Source organism: Emys orbicularis, chromosome 10, assembly GCF_028017835.1.
Source record: "Emys orbicularis isolate rEmyOrb1 chromosome 10, rEmyOrb1.hap1, whole genome shotgun sequence".
Taxonomy (NCBI): domain Eukaryota; kingdom Metazoa; phylum Chordata; order Testudines; family Emydidae; genus Emys; species Emys orbicularis.
In genome coordinates this window covers 47641875-47655871 of record NC_088692.1, presented here as the reverse complement: position 1 = coordinate 47655871, position 13997 = coordinate 47641875, and the positions used below count along the sequence as shown (strand labels likewise).

At 45.8% G+C, this 13997-nt stretch overlaps 1 protein-coding gene across 1 annotated transcript in view; it reads right to left on the bottom strand.

Moving 5' to 3' along the window:
• SNX1 (sorting nexin 1) overlaps positions 1 to 13997 on the bottom strand; it is a 41925-nt gene that overhangs the window by 4975 nt on the left and 22953 nt on the right. Inside the window, exons 4-11 of the mRNA XM_065411563.1 lie at positions 12314 to 12380; positions 11081 to 11124; positions 8167 to 8308; positions 7321 to 7399; positions 5971 to 6046; positions 2205 to 2318; positions 1904 to 1997; positions 886 to 1091 (exon numbers count right to left, since the gene is read on the bottom strand). Coding sequence (XP_065267635.1) covers positions 886 to 1091; positions 1904 to 1997; positions 2205 to 2318; positions 5971 to 6046; positions 7321 to 7399; positions 8167 to 8308; positions 11081 to 11124; positions 12314 to 12380 — 822 coding nt within the window. The remainder of the gene's footprint in view (positions 1 to 885; positions 1092 to 1903; positions 1998 to 2204; positions 2319 to 5970; positions 6047 to 7320; positions 7400 to 8166; positions 8309 to 11080; positions 11125 to 12313; positions 12381 to 13997) is intronic.

Here is a 13997-nt window from a genome sequence, read left to right as displayed (position 1 = left end):
AGCCCAGACATGTTAAGTGTCTTGCATAAGGGGTCTCATACTGTGACAGAGCCCAGATTAGGACCCAGGTCTTCCAAGCTCCAGGCGAACACCCTAATCACCAAGGCAGCCTTCCTCTCTGGACTCCTTTGCAGTGAATGACACCATCAAGGCGAGAGACGGGAAGGAGCAATTTACAACAGTTTGCAAAGATTGGACAAATGACATAAATGGAAGTGAGAAATCTAGAGCAGCAGCAAGAAAAGGAAATCTTTAAAGCGAGCTGAGCCCCAGATACCACCTGGGCTCCACGGTCTGTACTGATGACTAATGAAGCCAATCCCTTTCCTGGGCTCCCAGCTACTCTGGGACTTTGTTCTTTGTATCAATTTGTAATGCATCCTGAGGCCGACCGCATGGGTCAGAGGGGAGAATTCTAGGAGAGCTAAGCTTGGCCCATGAAGAATATTTACCAGGTCAGTACATCTGGCTCGTGCAGCACAAGCTTACAGCAGGCCTGTCCCATCTTGCCCAGCCAAGGGCCATAGTGACAATTTTATGGGAGCTACACGTGGTTTATATTAGCTCAGGTAGAACAGAGTTTCCTCAGCTGTACTACAAAGCAACAGCACAGACTATAGGTCCCTGTATGAAATGCAGCCAGACCAAGGCTCAGATAGTGCATCTACAGGGCCCAGCATGCAATGCTGCATCTTGATCCTACATGCTGTTGGCACATCATGCTGGAACCCGTAGTCTGGGCCTGCACCTCCACATTAAAAATGAAAGTGGCCACTTTCTGGCTCGTACCAACTCCAAGGGCCATGTTCTGGCCAGCCCTGCTCTACTCCTGTGGCAAGATGCCAAAGGTTTGCCTGCTATGGACAGGATGTGAGGATTGCTTACCCTTACAACTGAGAGAAGGCGAACGTAGTCACTCAGGAGCTCAGCCAGGAGGAAGAAGTCATTGTTGGCCTGTTCCTGGTGCAGCTGTTCTATCTTCTCTTCCACCTCAGCCAGCTGGGAGAGTGCCCGAGACAGGGCTGTGTTGTCTTCTGAACTCCCTAGCATGGCCAAACTCTTTGCAAACTGTGCTGTGTTCAGTACTAACTCTAGTGGATGGAATGAGAAGAGTGTAAATACAGCTCACTGCAGAGCACTCAAAGTCAAGCAGTGGCCAATAAGGGGATAACCCAATTAGAAAGATTAGCCCACAGAGTAGGAGTGGGGGGGAGAGAAGGCTAAAGGTTGCTTCTTAGCTCTAATTTAGTTACCAACACAATTGCCTTCTGACCACCCAGTGGTCAACTGAAAAGAGCCAGTTATCCCACAGCAGGAATCAACTGCCTCTTGGGACTTTGAGGGGGAAGGGCTAGGTGCCTGTAGCTAGTAGCAAGAGTGGATAAGTTGGCAGAGAAATAAAGTAGGAGGCCAGGCACACTAGAGATGCAGATCCCAGGCAGCCACTATGTGTTTTTATATATTTCTATGTGAAGAGATAGTGAAATTGCTGCTCCCCACTGCATATAGTTGTCTTTCAGAGAGCTCATGATGAAAAGCAGCAGAATGAACAGCTTCTTAGGAGTCAGAGGGGAAGCTGGAATTGGAGTTTATTCAATTACTGCAGCAGCCTCTGAATCCAGATCAGGAAACTATTTAACCTTACTGATTCTGTCCCTTCTCTGCTGCACATCATGCCTCCCAACCAGGAGATTTTACAGGCCAGATGTATTCTCCCACCCCTTCCAGCTCTTTTTTCCTACCCACTGCAGACATGGTATTAGCAAAGGTAACTCTAGGAGGGAAGCCCCATAGTGCAGAGCAGGTTCTAGTGGTGAGCAGATCTCAACCCCCACACAAGGTTAAAGCTCAGCAGAGTCTATAGTTCAAGCCGCAAGTTCTATTGAGACAGAGAACCAGTTACCTTTCCTGTGGTTGACTAGTGTTTCTACAGCAGCATGTAGCTTCCGTAGGCGCTGCTCCTCACACTCCACCTCCTGAAGTTTCTCCTCAAACCACTGAAATGGACAAATCCACAACTGAGGCGAGTTCACACATTCTCATGGCACGAATGAGAACTGAATGAATGGTTGCAAGGTTACATTTGGGTCTTAGCCAACCCGTTTTCCCTCTTTGGCACTCCTAGACCCCACAGCCCAAAGGATAGTGTCAAAGTCAAGGGGACAGCAGAGGCTGCCCAAGGAGAAATGCCACTGAATACTTACGATGTCTGATTCATTCATCTTGATGGTCATTTTACTGACAGCATCAGTGGCTTTGCTGAACATCTTTAGTATACCTGCTCCACTCAGTGTCTGGGTGCCTACTGCTCGGGGCAGCTGTAGAGACATCAAAAACCCTTTGGTTGTTTGCTATAGTGGCAGAATTGCTGGTTAGTTTGATCTTAGTGTATCAGAGTACCACATGGACAATAGAGATGCTGTTAGATTGACTGGCTTTATGATAATCATTGCGATGATAGACTCAGACTTTAAGGTCAGAAGGGATCATTATGATCATCTAGTCTGACCTCCTGCACAACGCAGGCCACAGAATCTCACCCACCCAAATCCCTAACCTATGCCTGAGTTATTGAAGTCCTCAAATCGTGGTTTAAAGACCTCAAGGTGCAGAGAATCCTCCAGCAAGTGACCCGTGCCCCACGCTGCAGAGGAAGGCGAAAAACCTCCAGGGCCTCTGCCAATCTGCCCTGGAGGAAAATTCCTTCCCGACCCCAAATATGGCAATCAGTTAAACCCTGAACATGTGGGCAAGACTCACCAGCCAGCACCCAGGAAAGAATTCTCTGTAGTAACTCAGATCCCACCCCATCTAACATCCCATCACAGACCATTGGGCATATTTACCTGCTAGTAATCAAAGATCAGTTAATTGTCCAGATTAGGCTATCCCATCATACCATCCCCTCCATAAACTTATCAAGCTTAGTCTTGAAGCCAGATATGTCTTTTGCCCCCACTACTCCCCTTGGAAGGCTGTTCCAGAACTTCACTCCTCTGATGGTTAGAAACCTTCGTCTAATTTCAAGTCTAAACTTCCTAATGTTCAGTTTATATCCATTTGATCTTGTGTCCACATTGGTACTAAGCTTGAATAATTTCTCTCCCTCCCTGATATTTATCCCTCTTATATATTTATAAAGAGCAATCATATCTCCCCTCAGCCTTCTTTTGGTTAGGCTAAACAAGCCAAGCTCTTTGAGTCTCCTTTCATAAGACAGGTTTTCCGTTCCTCGGATCATCCTAGTAGCCCTTCTCTGTACCTGTTCCAGTTTGAATTCATCCTTCTTAAACATGGGAGACCGGAACTGCACACAATATTCCAGATGAGGTCTCACCAGTGCCTTGTATAACAGTACTAACACCTCCTTATCTCTACTGGAAATACCTCGCCTGATGCATCCCAAGACCGCATTAGCTTTTTTAACGGCCATATCACATTGGCAGCTCGTAGTCATCCTGTGATCAACCAATACTCCGAGGTCCTTCTCCTCCTCTGTTACTTCCAACTGATGTTCTCCCCAATTTATAACCAAAATTCTTGTTATTAATCCCTAAATGCAAGACCTTGCACTTTTCACTATTATATTTCATCCTATTACTATTATTCCAGTTTACAAGGTCATCCAGATCTTCCTGTATGATATCCTGGTCCTTCTCTGTATTAGCAATACCTCCCAGCTTTGTGTCATCCGCAAACTTTATTAGCACATTCCCACTTTTTGTGGGAAGGTCAGTAATAAAAAGATTAAATAAGATTGGTCCCAAAACCGATCCCTGAGGAACTCCACTAGTAACCTCCTTCCAGCCTGACAGTTCACCTTTCAGTATGACCTGTTGTAGTATCCCCTTTAACCAGTTCCTTATCCACCTTTCAGTTTTCATATTGATCCTCATCTTTTCCAATTTAGCTAATAATTCCCTATGTGGAACCGTATAAAATGACTTACTGAAATAGAGGTAAATTAGATCCACTGCATTTCCTTTGTCTAAAAAAATCTGTTACCGTCTCAAAGGAGGAGATCAGGTTGGTTTGGCACGATCTACCTTTTGTAAAACCATGTTGTATTTTGTCCCAATTACCATTGACCTCAATGTCCTTAACTACTTTCTCCTTCAAAATTTTTTCCAAGACCTTACATACTACAGATGTCAAACTAACAGGCCTATGGTTACTCGGATCACCTTTCCCCCCCCCCTTTCTTAAAAATAGGAACTATGTTAGCAATTCTCCAGTTGTATGGTACAACCCCTGAGTTTACTGATTCATAGATGTGCACTGACTCAGTTCCCTTTCAGGAGACTAGTTCTGGATAAGTGGCCAAGGCTAGTTAAATGGCACATGTTGCCTGTAGCTCAGAGGTATGAATTGGCATTTGCTATGATGTTTTCTGGTTATATAGCTTTCTGTAGTTCAAGCTGCTTCCTAAATCAGTCAGAGTTTAAAGCTCTGGAGTGGATCTCCAAGAACCAGGAGGCATACTTGGCACCTCAGGGCAATGTTTGAAGATTTACTGTCTACACAGTGCCAGAAGCAAGAGCTTTGCTATCTTAGAACATAGGCTAAATCCCCTTGCATGTTGCAGAGTGTCGTTAGGAAACCCTGCTAGGACTGGCATGCTCATTTGAAACTCAGACTTAGTATTTTAATGGAGATCAAATTTAAACTAATTGCATGCTGATTGGCCAGGTTACCTCTGTCAATCCCACCCTCAGAAGTGAGCTCATGACTCAGTCATCAGAGTCTGGCATATGTTGTATGCAGTATATTAGAGACATAAGGTGGATGAGGTAATTTCTTTTACTGGACCAACTTCTGTTGGCAAGAGAAGCTTTTCAGCTACACAGAGCTCCTTCAGGTCTGAGAAACCAGCTCAAAGTCTGGCATAGATCATCTTACCAAGGGGACTATACATGCAGTCGTGTACAGCTGAGAAGGTGGTTCTACTATGAATACTTCTACTTCCATGAGTGGACTCATTGTTTAATTTAAAAAAGTTTATTCCCATTGGCCCTACAAGGCCAAAACAGCCAATACTGAGCTGGATTTTATTGCTCAGGCATCGTTTACTATATCAGTTGGTTACACTTGTGCACCCTCCTTTATAAAGTGTGAGTGCACAATGCACAGTCACTTGTTCTGACAAGGAGAGAACACAGCTTGACTCAAATACCAGGGCAAGTTTGCTGGGATGGTGCAGAGGTTTAGCTGTAAATTGAGCACATGATATAGGAATAAGTGTGGAGCCCCAGAGTAACACTGAGTCACTAACTAGAAAAGAACTAAGACTTATGATCCAAGAGACACGGCAGTAAAGCAGAGTGAGTCACAGTCACCCATCCACCCCAGATTTCTTTTGAGCATTTCATATTGGAGACTAGTGAGCCTGTTGACTTGACTTTGGCCAACACTGGGCAGCCAGCTGAAGCTCAAGCACCTGGACAGCTTGGATCTCATGCCTGCATGTTTCCAAAGAACAAGGACTACCCTACCATCTTATGAAGGCATCCCTTTCCCAACAACTCAGCACTAGTCACCCTAAGGTCTCTGCAGAGCATTCAGAGATCAGCCTCTGAATGAGACTCTGCATGACTTGCTCAAGGTCAGTCAGTGGCAGCCAGACAGAAGTGTCTGGTCTCCCAAGTCCTAGATGTGTGATTTCACCACATGATTAGGCATTTATCCCCACTTTGTTTTGGTAGAAGTTAAAGGAATTTGATTCTTGTAATTACTATGTGTTGAGAAGAGCTCTTATAAATCTGTGCAGAGTAGGTGAAAAGGCAAAATGTCGACAGCTTTGACACTCACGTGAAAGATTTAGAATGTTACACCCTAACAGTAAAAGTTACTTAACTTAACTAATTCCTGAAGTGTGTAGTTTCATTTGAATCCTCTTAAGACATGTATTGAGGTTGTCTACCTACACTTCCAGAACACCTGCAGCTGTATTTATGCACACTCTATACTAACCTCTTCTTTTTCCAAGAACTCCCTTACATCAGGGTCCTGCAGCATGGTTGGATGGTTGACTATTCTCTGAAGGTACCTATAGAGTGAAAAATGCATTAACAAGCAAGTCATTTGTTCTATCCAGACTTTCCTCCTTTAGCTCTAGCATTACTAGCAGTTATAAAAAGCCGCAAGGAAGTGAAGTCTGCACAGTATCAGTACAGCATGTTATAACAGAACTGGTAAAGTGCAATTAAGCCATCAAGACAGACCAGCAAGCCAGCTGTAGGCTAACAAGCTGTTCCCACCCAGAGATCTGTTCCTTACAGATTACATATAAAAGGGACCATTACAATCTAGTCTTGACTCGTGTGTCAGCCCACAGAATTTCACCAAATAATTCCTGCATCTAGCCCATAAATTGTGGTAGAGTTCTAGTACGTTTAGAGAGACCAATCTTGACTCAAGGACTCAAAGAATCCATCACGTCCTTCTGAAGGCAGGTGTTCCTGATATTCCCAAGCTTCAGAAGATTGCACCGCACCACAGTTCTGAACTCTAGGAGTCAGTCTGCATGTGACTAACAGATCAGAAGCCTCCTTTGTTAAGGTTAAGGGTTTGTCTAGACAGAGTTAGTGCATAGCAAACAGGGCTATACATCTATAGCGGCCTAGAATGCTGAGCACTAGCTGGCTGCGTGGACCCTGCTACTGCACACGACGCTCTCCTCAGGGAACATTTCAAATGGGAGTAGCTCAAAGTGCACTAGGGAGTTTTTAAATGCATAGTAGCAGGCTCATGCAGCCAGTGAGCATGCAGTACACTGTACATTTACAGCCCAGCTATCTGCACACTAACCCTCCATCCAGACAAGGCCTAACACCCCAGTTTCACTGCCATCTACCAAGGAAGATGGAACAATTCCATAATGAATTGTTCCCTACCCCCAATCCTGCTCGGTTTATAAGCCTGCTGGGCATTCATTTACTACTTTAGGTTTGGTTTTGGAGCAGAGCCATTTCTGTTTTTGAACAAACTTCGTAACCTACATTGGAACTAGTGCCCTTTGAGGTCTAGAACTTGTCTGTACTACACAGGATCTCCTGTAACCGAGGTGAACACAGTTTGCTGAAGTGATGGGGGTCTCATCTTGCTGTAGTCATCTCATGAGGTTTTAAAAACCCAGGCAGAGCTTTGAGACGATTCCCATTTAGGTCAGTGAGCTTTGCAAGCCTGCGCCCATACTCAGGAGACGTCTCACTGACCCTTCAAGGCTTCCCCTCTGAATCTCTTTGCTTGTACTGGGGGGTAGCTACACTGAGAAGAGGCAGGCTGTCCCGAGGGCAGTGTCTCAGAGGGAATGGCCCATACCTTTCTAGAGCAGCCCGTCTCTTCTCTAGGAATTCCGCAGAGGAGGAGTCTTCTTTCCCAACTTTCACTTTGGTCATTCCTGGAATGGCAGACAGGAGACACTACTTCATTTGAATAGCACTAGGTACTTTCAGACAGAGGCTTCAGGTAAAGGTAACAAATATGGCAGATCGATCGGAAACAGCTTTCCTCTGAGACAGCAAGAGGATCCTGTACCAGCAGCAGCCAGGCTGGGAAGGGACAAGGGGTTGCTGCCAGATAAGCAGATACAAAGGAGAGAAGCCACATGCATGGAATGAGGTGGAACAAAGCCTGTGCAGGCTTTGAGAGGGGGGTAAGTGATCTGGATGCTGAAGTGAAAAGAACATCATCACTGACTTGCTAAGTTCAAGTGTATGTAATGTGGTACACACTTAGTACACAAACTATAGCTATGTGAATAATCAGGTGATTTATTCCAGTGTTTGCTACGCTGTTCACAAGTTGCTCCAAGAGAAAATTTTAGGTTTGTCAGAAGTTATTCATTAATAGCTTCTCAAAAGCTACTGACAGATTATTAAGAGTTTACATTTGAGGTGCAGCACTTGACCAGAGACAGTTCTGATTGCCCCTTAAGCTGTATGATCATTACTCAGAATCCAGATTCTGTGGCAGATGCTCTTATAAACTCAAGATTTGTTTTCCTATTAATATTCTGCAGGATTTGTCTCAGTTTTGCAGTTTGAGAGAACATGCCTGCCAGTAAACCCAATGCACTAGCACACATTCATGGAAAGCTAACAGCTCACCTCAGGATTAGAATCAATTGCATTGACTGGCAGCAGAGTTTCTGGACATCACCCTCACCTATTAAGCTTTTTTCCGGAGGTGGTGGGACTATGAATCCATTCTGAGAGTGCTTCTCTGATAGCTTCTCATACAGACCCAAGAAGTCACTGAATCTCCTTTTCACAGAGAACTGCTTGCTCCTGAACATAGGCAAACTGGTCTGCAGGAGAAACACAAGAGTCAAACAAGACTAAATACTGTGCAGCTGATCTAGCCAAGAACCCCTATACTGGATGTTCAGCTAGCACTTCACCTTCCCTCACGGAGCGTCTTAGCCAGGAAAGGACAGTTTTCCTCCTACAAGAGCCTAGAGTGGCCTCCCCTATCCTTCAGCATTCCCCACCCACCAAGACTTAAACTCAAGCTACATTAGCTCATTTTGGCAAGCAAGTCCGAAAAGAAACTGTTACTGAAGAGTCACTTAACACTGCTATTTAGATGATCCATCTGAGGACAGGATAGCTCTGTAGCTGTATTAAGTTTCATGGCACGACAGTTTTGCCAGTGAGCTCCTGTTAGCCTTTAGAGACATTTAGAGCACTTCAGAAATGTGCTCAGTATTTCCTCAGAGAGCTCACAAAGCTGGACAAGTAACACCCAGGGAGATGGAAACAGTAAGACCAAGCTGTCGGGATGCACACATGGAGGGCTTGAGAGTTGTGTTCCTGTCATCCCTCAATCAGTCACGTACAAGGAAGGGTGAATGGCTTTGAGCAAATCCTTGTTAGTGTGACTGCCAACTTGCCAAGTTCTTTACTAGAAGAACAGCCTTTCAGTGTTCAACAGCAGCAGCTGAGACAGATGGAATTGTAAGCCTGTGGGCAGAGCTGTGTACGGCGACTTGGGGTGACCACTTCAGACCCCACAGTTTGGGAGAGCCCCATGGGCCAGTGCGATTGGCTAGTGTGGTCGGTCCCGGAAGAGATGAAGTGGGGTTAGAGTAACAGATACAGTAATCACATTTAGTGTCTGTGTCTGTGTCCCCTTTGTGCCAAATCCAGAAGATGAGCATCTCAGTATGAAAGCCTGGCTCTGAAGCTCAAGCTGTAGAGATTCAGGTTTGTAGCACGAGACTTCTGGTGCCATGCAAGATGGCTGCCATCACACATGCAGCTAGTCTTCAACTGAAAGCTCCTTGGAGCAGGGACTGGCTCTACCTCTGTAGAGCATCTAGAATTATGGGATCTCTGGACACCACCAAGTATTACTGTTCACCAATCACTATCCCCAGACTCATCTCCACTCCCAATGAACTTTGCCAGACTATTTCTAACTATTTCTCATGTGGTACCTTCTCTTTAAAGAGCAGGTACCACACAACAATAGCTTTTAGGTAGTTAACTGAGCAATAGCAAGTTACTAGTGCTACCAGAGCATAAAATCCCCTTACAGATGGGGATGATGCAAATGTCACCAGCGTCACTACAATTTGTGATGTATTTTACTAGCCTTGGCTATAAAGACAAGAAGTGGGCGTGTTCGGTTTGGGAAGAGGCACTGCACTCAGGACAGGAAGTCATCTCTCCTCCCACTCCCATCAGTCAGCAAGAGGACAGTTATTTCAGTGTAACAAGACTACAGTCTGCCCATGGTCACAGATCTCTGCCACAGAATTGCAGAAAGATACCGTCATGCCATTCCTCAAAAACAGATGTCATTATATATAGCACAAGCCTGAAGGCTTGGCTAGGATAACTATGTGGAGAAGGTAATAATTGACAGAGGTGACAGTAATTCAGCTGGGATGGCAAGCTTGGGCAATAGCCTGTCTGAAGCTACTGTGATATAACCAGTGCATAGCTGGCCTGTTCGTTTTAAGTCATTCTTCCAGTTTTTAAAACCACAAAAGGGAAGTAGGAACATGTGTCCAAGACAATACACCATTCATTGCTGCTCCCCTATTCCCCCAGGACTTGTTTAGGACAGTCACTTCTCATGAGTGATATCAGGTAGTGAACTTTGGGGCAGGGACTCATTCATTTCTGCGAAGCACGCAGCAGCCCCACAGCGGTTTCAGGAAGGACAGGAAGTTAAGGTTCTGGAGCCAGAGATTTTTGGCAGTGTGTGTGGTTAACTAACCTGGAGTTGTTAGTACTCTTCACACCTTTACAGGAACAGGGAAAGGGCAGTGGCTCTCCAGTGTCAAGTGAGCAGAGCCTGAGTTTTGTATATCATCCAGAAGTAGCAACCCCAGCCTGTAAGGTTCCCTCGTAACAAACTGAGCCATTGGGTCATGGCTGACTGAGGGAAAGCCACCTACTGTGCCACAAAACACCATGGGGGGAGAGAATGCTGCCAGGAATGAAGAGCTCCTATCCCTTTACAGGCCAGGTACAACTCCTATTAGCTTATGGCGGTTGCTGGCAGGGCTGGAGGAAGAGGGGTTTTAAACATGCCTAGCTTGGGTTTCACAGCCTCTTTAAAGGAGAGAATATTTAGATGGGGTTGTGGCCAGAACTCATTCCCAACACGCTCTTAGAACTGGCTTCCTGCCAAGTAACAGTAAAGCCCCCTTATTATTCTGCATGGAGCTGGTGCCTGACAATCTTATGTCAGGAGAGATTTCACTGGAGAGACATTGTGTAGCTTTATAGAGGAGAACAAACAGTAGCTAGACTGATCCTTCATTGTGCAAAAAGGGAATAAGGAGTCAGCCCTAGAGAGCTCGCAGAAACTGACTCAGTTAGGATTTAGGTCTTCAGTACATCATTGTTTTGCCAGGCTACTAAGGGGTTAAAGAAGGAGCTACAGCTGTTTGGGGACAACATGCAAAGCAGAAGAAGTCTGACCTATGAAGGAGATTGCTGAAGACTTCACATTTTGTAGGGAAATAGTCCAAGATTCTACCTTACACTATCTCAGCAATTGCAGAGTGAAGAAAGTGTTTGAAATCCCAGTGGAGGATAGGGGCTTCTTCCCTCATTAGACGTACCTGTGTTGAGACTTTGTAGGCTACGTATGCATTCATGCCATCCCCTACAGAAAAGCCAAGAAAGCAAAAAATATTAGTTCTCCAGACAATCTACATCTTATTTCCTACTGATGCTTGGCATATATGCTAGCCCCTTTCTGAAGCAGGGGATGGCGTGCTCCAACCTGCTGCATTTAGAATTTCTGGACAGCTCGTGGGCTCGGTTTGCCCACTGACAGTATGTGCCCAAAGGCATGCTGCAGCTCACATTATAGAAGCTGCTGGATTCCTGCCAGTTAACAGATCTGGCTGCTTGATGCTGCAGAGCCCTCTTTGTACTTCCTAAAGAAGTGAGCTGGACACACTTACAATTAATCATTTGTTGCACTGCCAGCATTTGGGCTAGTTCCACACATCTGTTTAAGGGTGAACAATTCAGTGGCTGTATGGAACAGGAGGCAACCTATTTAGAAGGAAGCTAGATGCTAACCTACCCCTTAGCTACACGTGATTTGCCTTTTCAGAGACTCCATCATAGCCAGAGTATTAAAACAAAGCAGACACTTCCCTTTCTTCTAGGCAAACTAAGGGGCTATCTACCGTGTTCTCCAGCTGCAGGGAAATGCTTCCACGCCCTTCCTTTTTATAGCAGTAATTGCTTTAGAGATGCCTTTGATTGGTGAATGGGTCAAGATCTGTGTCCAGACTCCTGACCTAGCCAGTTTAGTGGATACCTGAGGTACTGATTCCAACAGAAAAAAACCCACCAAAGCAGGTGGCCACTGTGCTGGCCAAGATCAGGGTGCTGTCAGGCTTGATGCTGGTTCTCAGAACCGTACTTTCGGTGCTGTGTGGGCACTACAGACTCTGCCATTGCTACCTTTGGTGTTTTAGTCTTTAGTTCAGGGCATATATCAGTCTCTCTAGTGGAGAGCTCTCTCAGTAGCCATCTTTCGGTAGGCAGGCAGGCATCCTCCCTCTTTATAATAAAGGTAGAAGATATGCTGCTGTTAGGTCAGGCTATCAGCCATTGAGGGCAATGCATTTAAGTTGGTAGGTTCAGAGGAGTCTCCAGAACCAGCCACCAGCAAGAAAGCAAACTGAAGAGAGTGACATTTTGGGAATGGATAGGAGCAGGACTTGGCTGTGTATTCAGGAGGGAAGATAGTGGACTGGCTGCATTACATCCTGCTAAGCGCCACTTCTAGACTCCACTTTACCTCCATGCACACTATACATTGTACACAGACTCACCAATTTTTTCTGGGTCACTCACTCCCACAGTCAGCTCAAACTTGTCCTCCTGTTCCTCTTCTTCCAGCTGTTTAGGAAGAGGAGAGTACATATAGCAAGTCAGTCAAATCCAAGATCAAGGTTTCAGCCTGCCTCAAACCATGCCAAATCATTACATATTCAGGCATGTGCTTATCTGGTGTTTAGATTACAAGTTCCTCAGGGCAGGGCTGAGCTGTTGTGTCTCACACAGCACAGACAGGGGTGTAGTGCTGGACCTCAAGACTGTTCCCAGAAATGCAAAGCCACATCAAATGCAGTTTCCTACAGTTCATCTCACTCCTCTGATCCACCCAAATTGTGCCCAGCATGAGATCCAGGAACCAAAGGCAGTTTTGACACCATTTCATTCCTCTGACCTTGTGGGAAAGTGTGACAGAGTAGCCTCAAGGCTGTATTACATTGCACCTGGCTGTGTATGGCCCCCCAAGAACCAGTATGGCAGCCTGGGATAACTAGACTGGAGTGGCACTTCCACCATATCCCCTACCACACAGGCTGGGATAGAGGATGGAACAGAGCCAACTACACCAGGTCTGCCACCTGTGGATTGCCCCACAGGAATCTTCAGGCAGCTGCTTAAACCACCGTAACACCTTTATGTCACAGGAGCAGCACACAAGTGGCTGGATGGAGCAAGGCTGCAAAACTAGTCCTCAGTGCGCTTCAGTCTAAAATGTGAAAGGAGGCCACTGATTGGTTCAATGAGCAGCATCACCAGCTATACTACCCTCTTTACCTAAAGTGGTGCAACACTGAAGTGGCACTTGAGATTCAGAGACCCCTTCCCCTGGCTAAAGGGCTCTCCCACTAGAGACCCTGGTACTGCACATATCATCCTGCCAGAGAGATCAGTCCTGAGCTGGAACCCATCAGTGCAGGTCCGTGGTTGGCCAGGTGTGTGCAGGGGAAAATAGGAGGCATTGAACACAAAGCAACACCTCTGGAGGAAGATGGGTCCTCTGCCCAAATTCAAGTCTCTTCTCCCACACAGCACTACAGAGTTACTTCATTTGGCCTTTATTTATAACCATACCCTCGCTGCTGAGACAGGATCAGAGAGAGCCCAGCCTACACACTAGACATAAGGACCCAATGTTAAAGCTAGCTTACAGGGAGACAGACTTTTACAATAAAGAAAAAAGCAGCTCATTCTTCTGGATGGGAAGGCAAATAGCTAGTGGAAACAAGCGATTATACGGTCTGCCCTGGGAATATGCATGCAGGTCTGTTACTTTAAAGCCACCTCTAAGCACTGTATAACCGTTTTGGCAAATTAAGTCATGCTGTTTTGAGAAGTGGTTTCGGTCTGTATGCAAATATATGCTGACGCAGGCTTGCAGAGAGGAACTCAGGCAGGTCCTATCCCAGCTGAATCAATCACAGTTGGTACCAGGGGCTGTAACCCAGGTCCCTAGCAGAGTACACAAATTGCAGAATTGCACCTAGACGAGGTAAAGGCCTGAGGCCTGACACCTGTGGAGGTGCCCCATGAAGGGATGATAGTGAAATCTAGTGACACCATTACAAGCAACTTTGTATTCAGCCAGTATTGCAGCATTGGAAGTGGTCATCTGACAGCAGCACTGCATGTCCACAATGGGCAACAGCTTGGTCACTCACTCAGGCTGATCTTTGTCCCTCA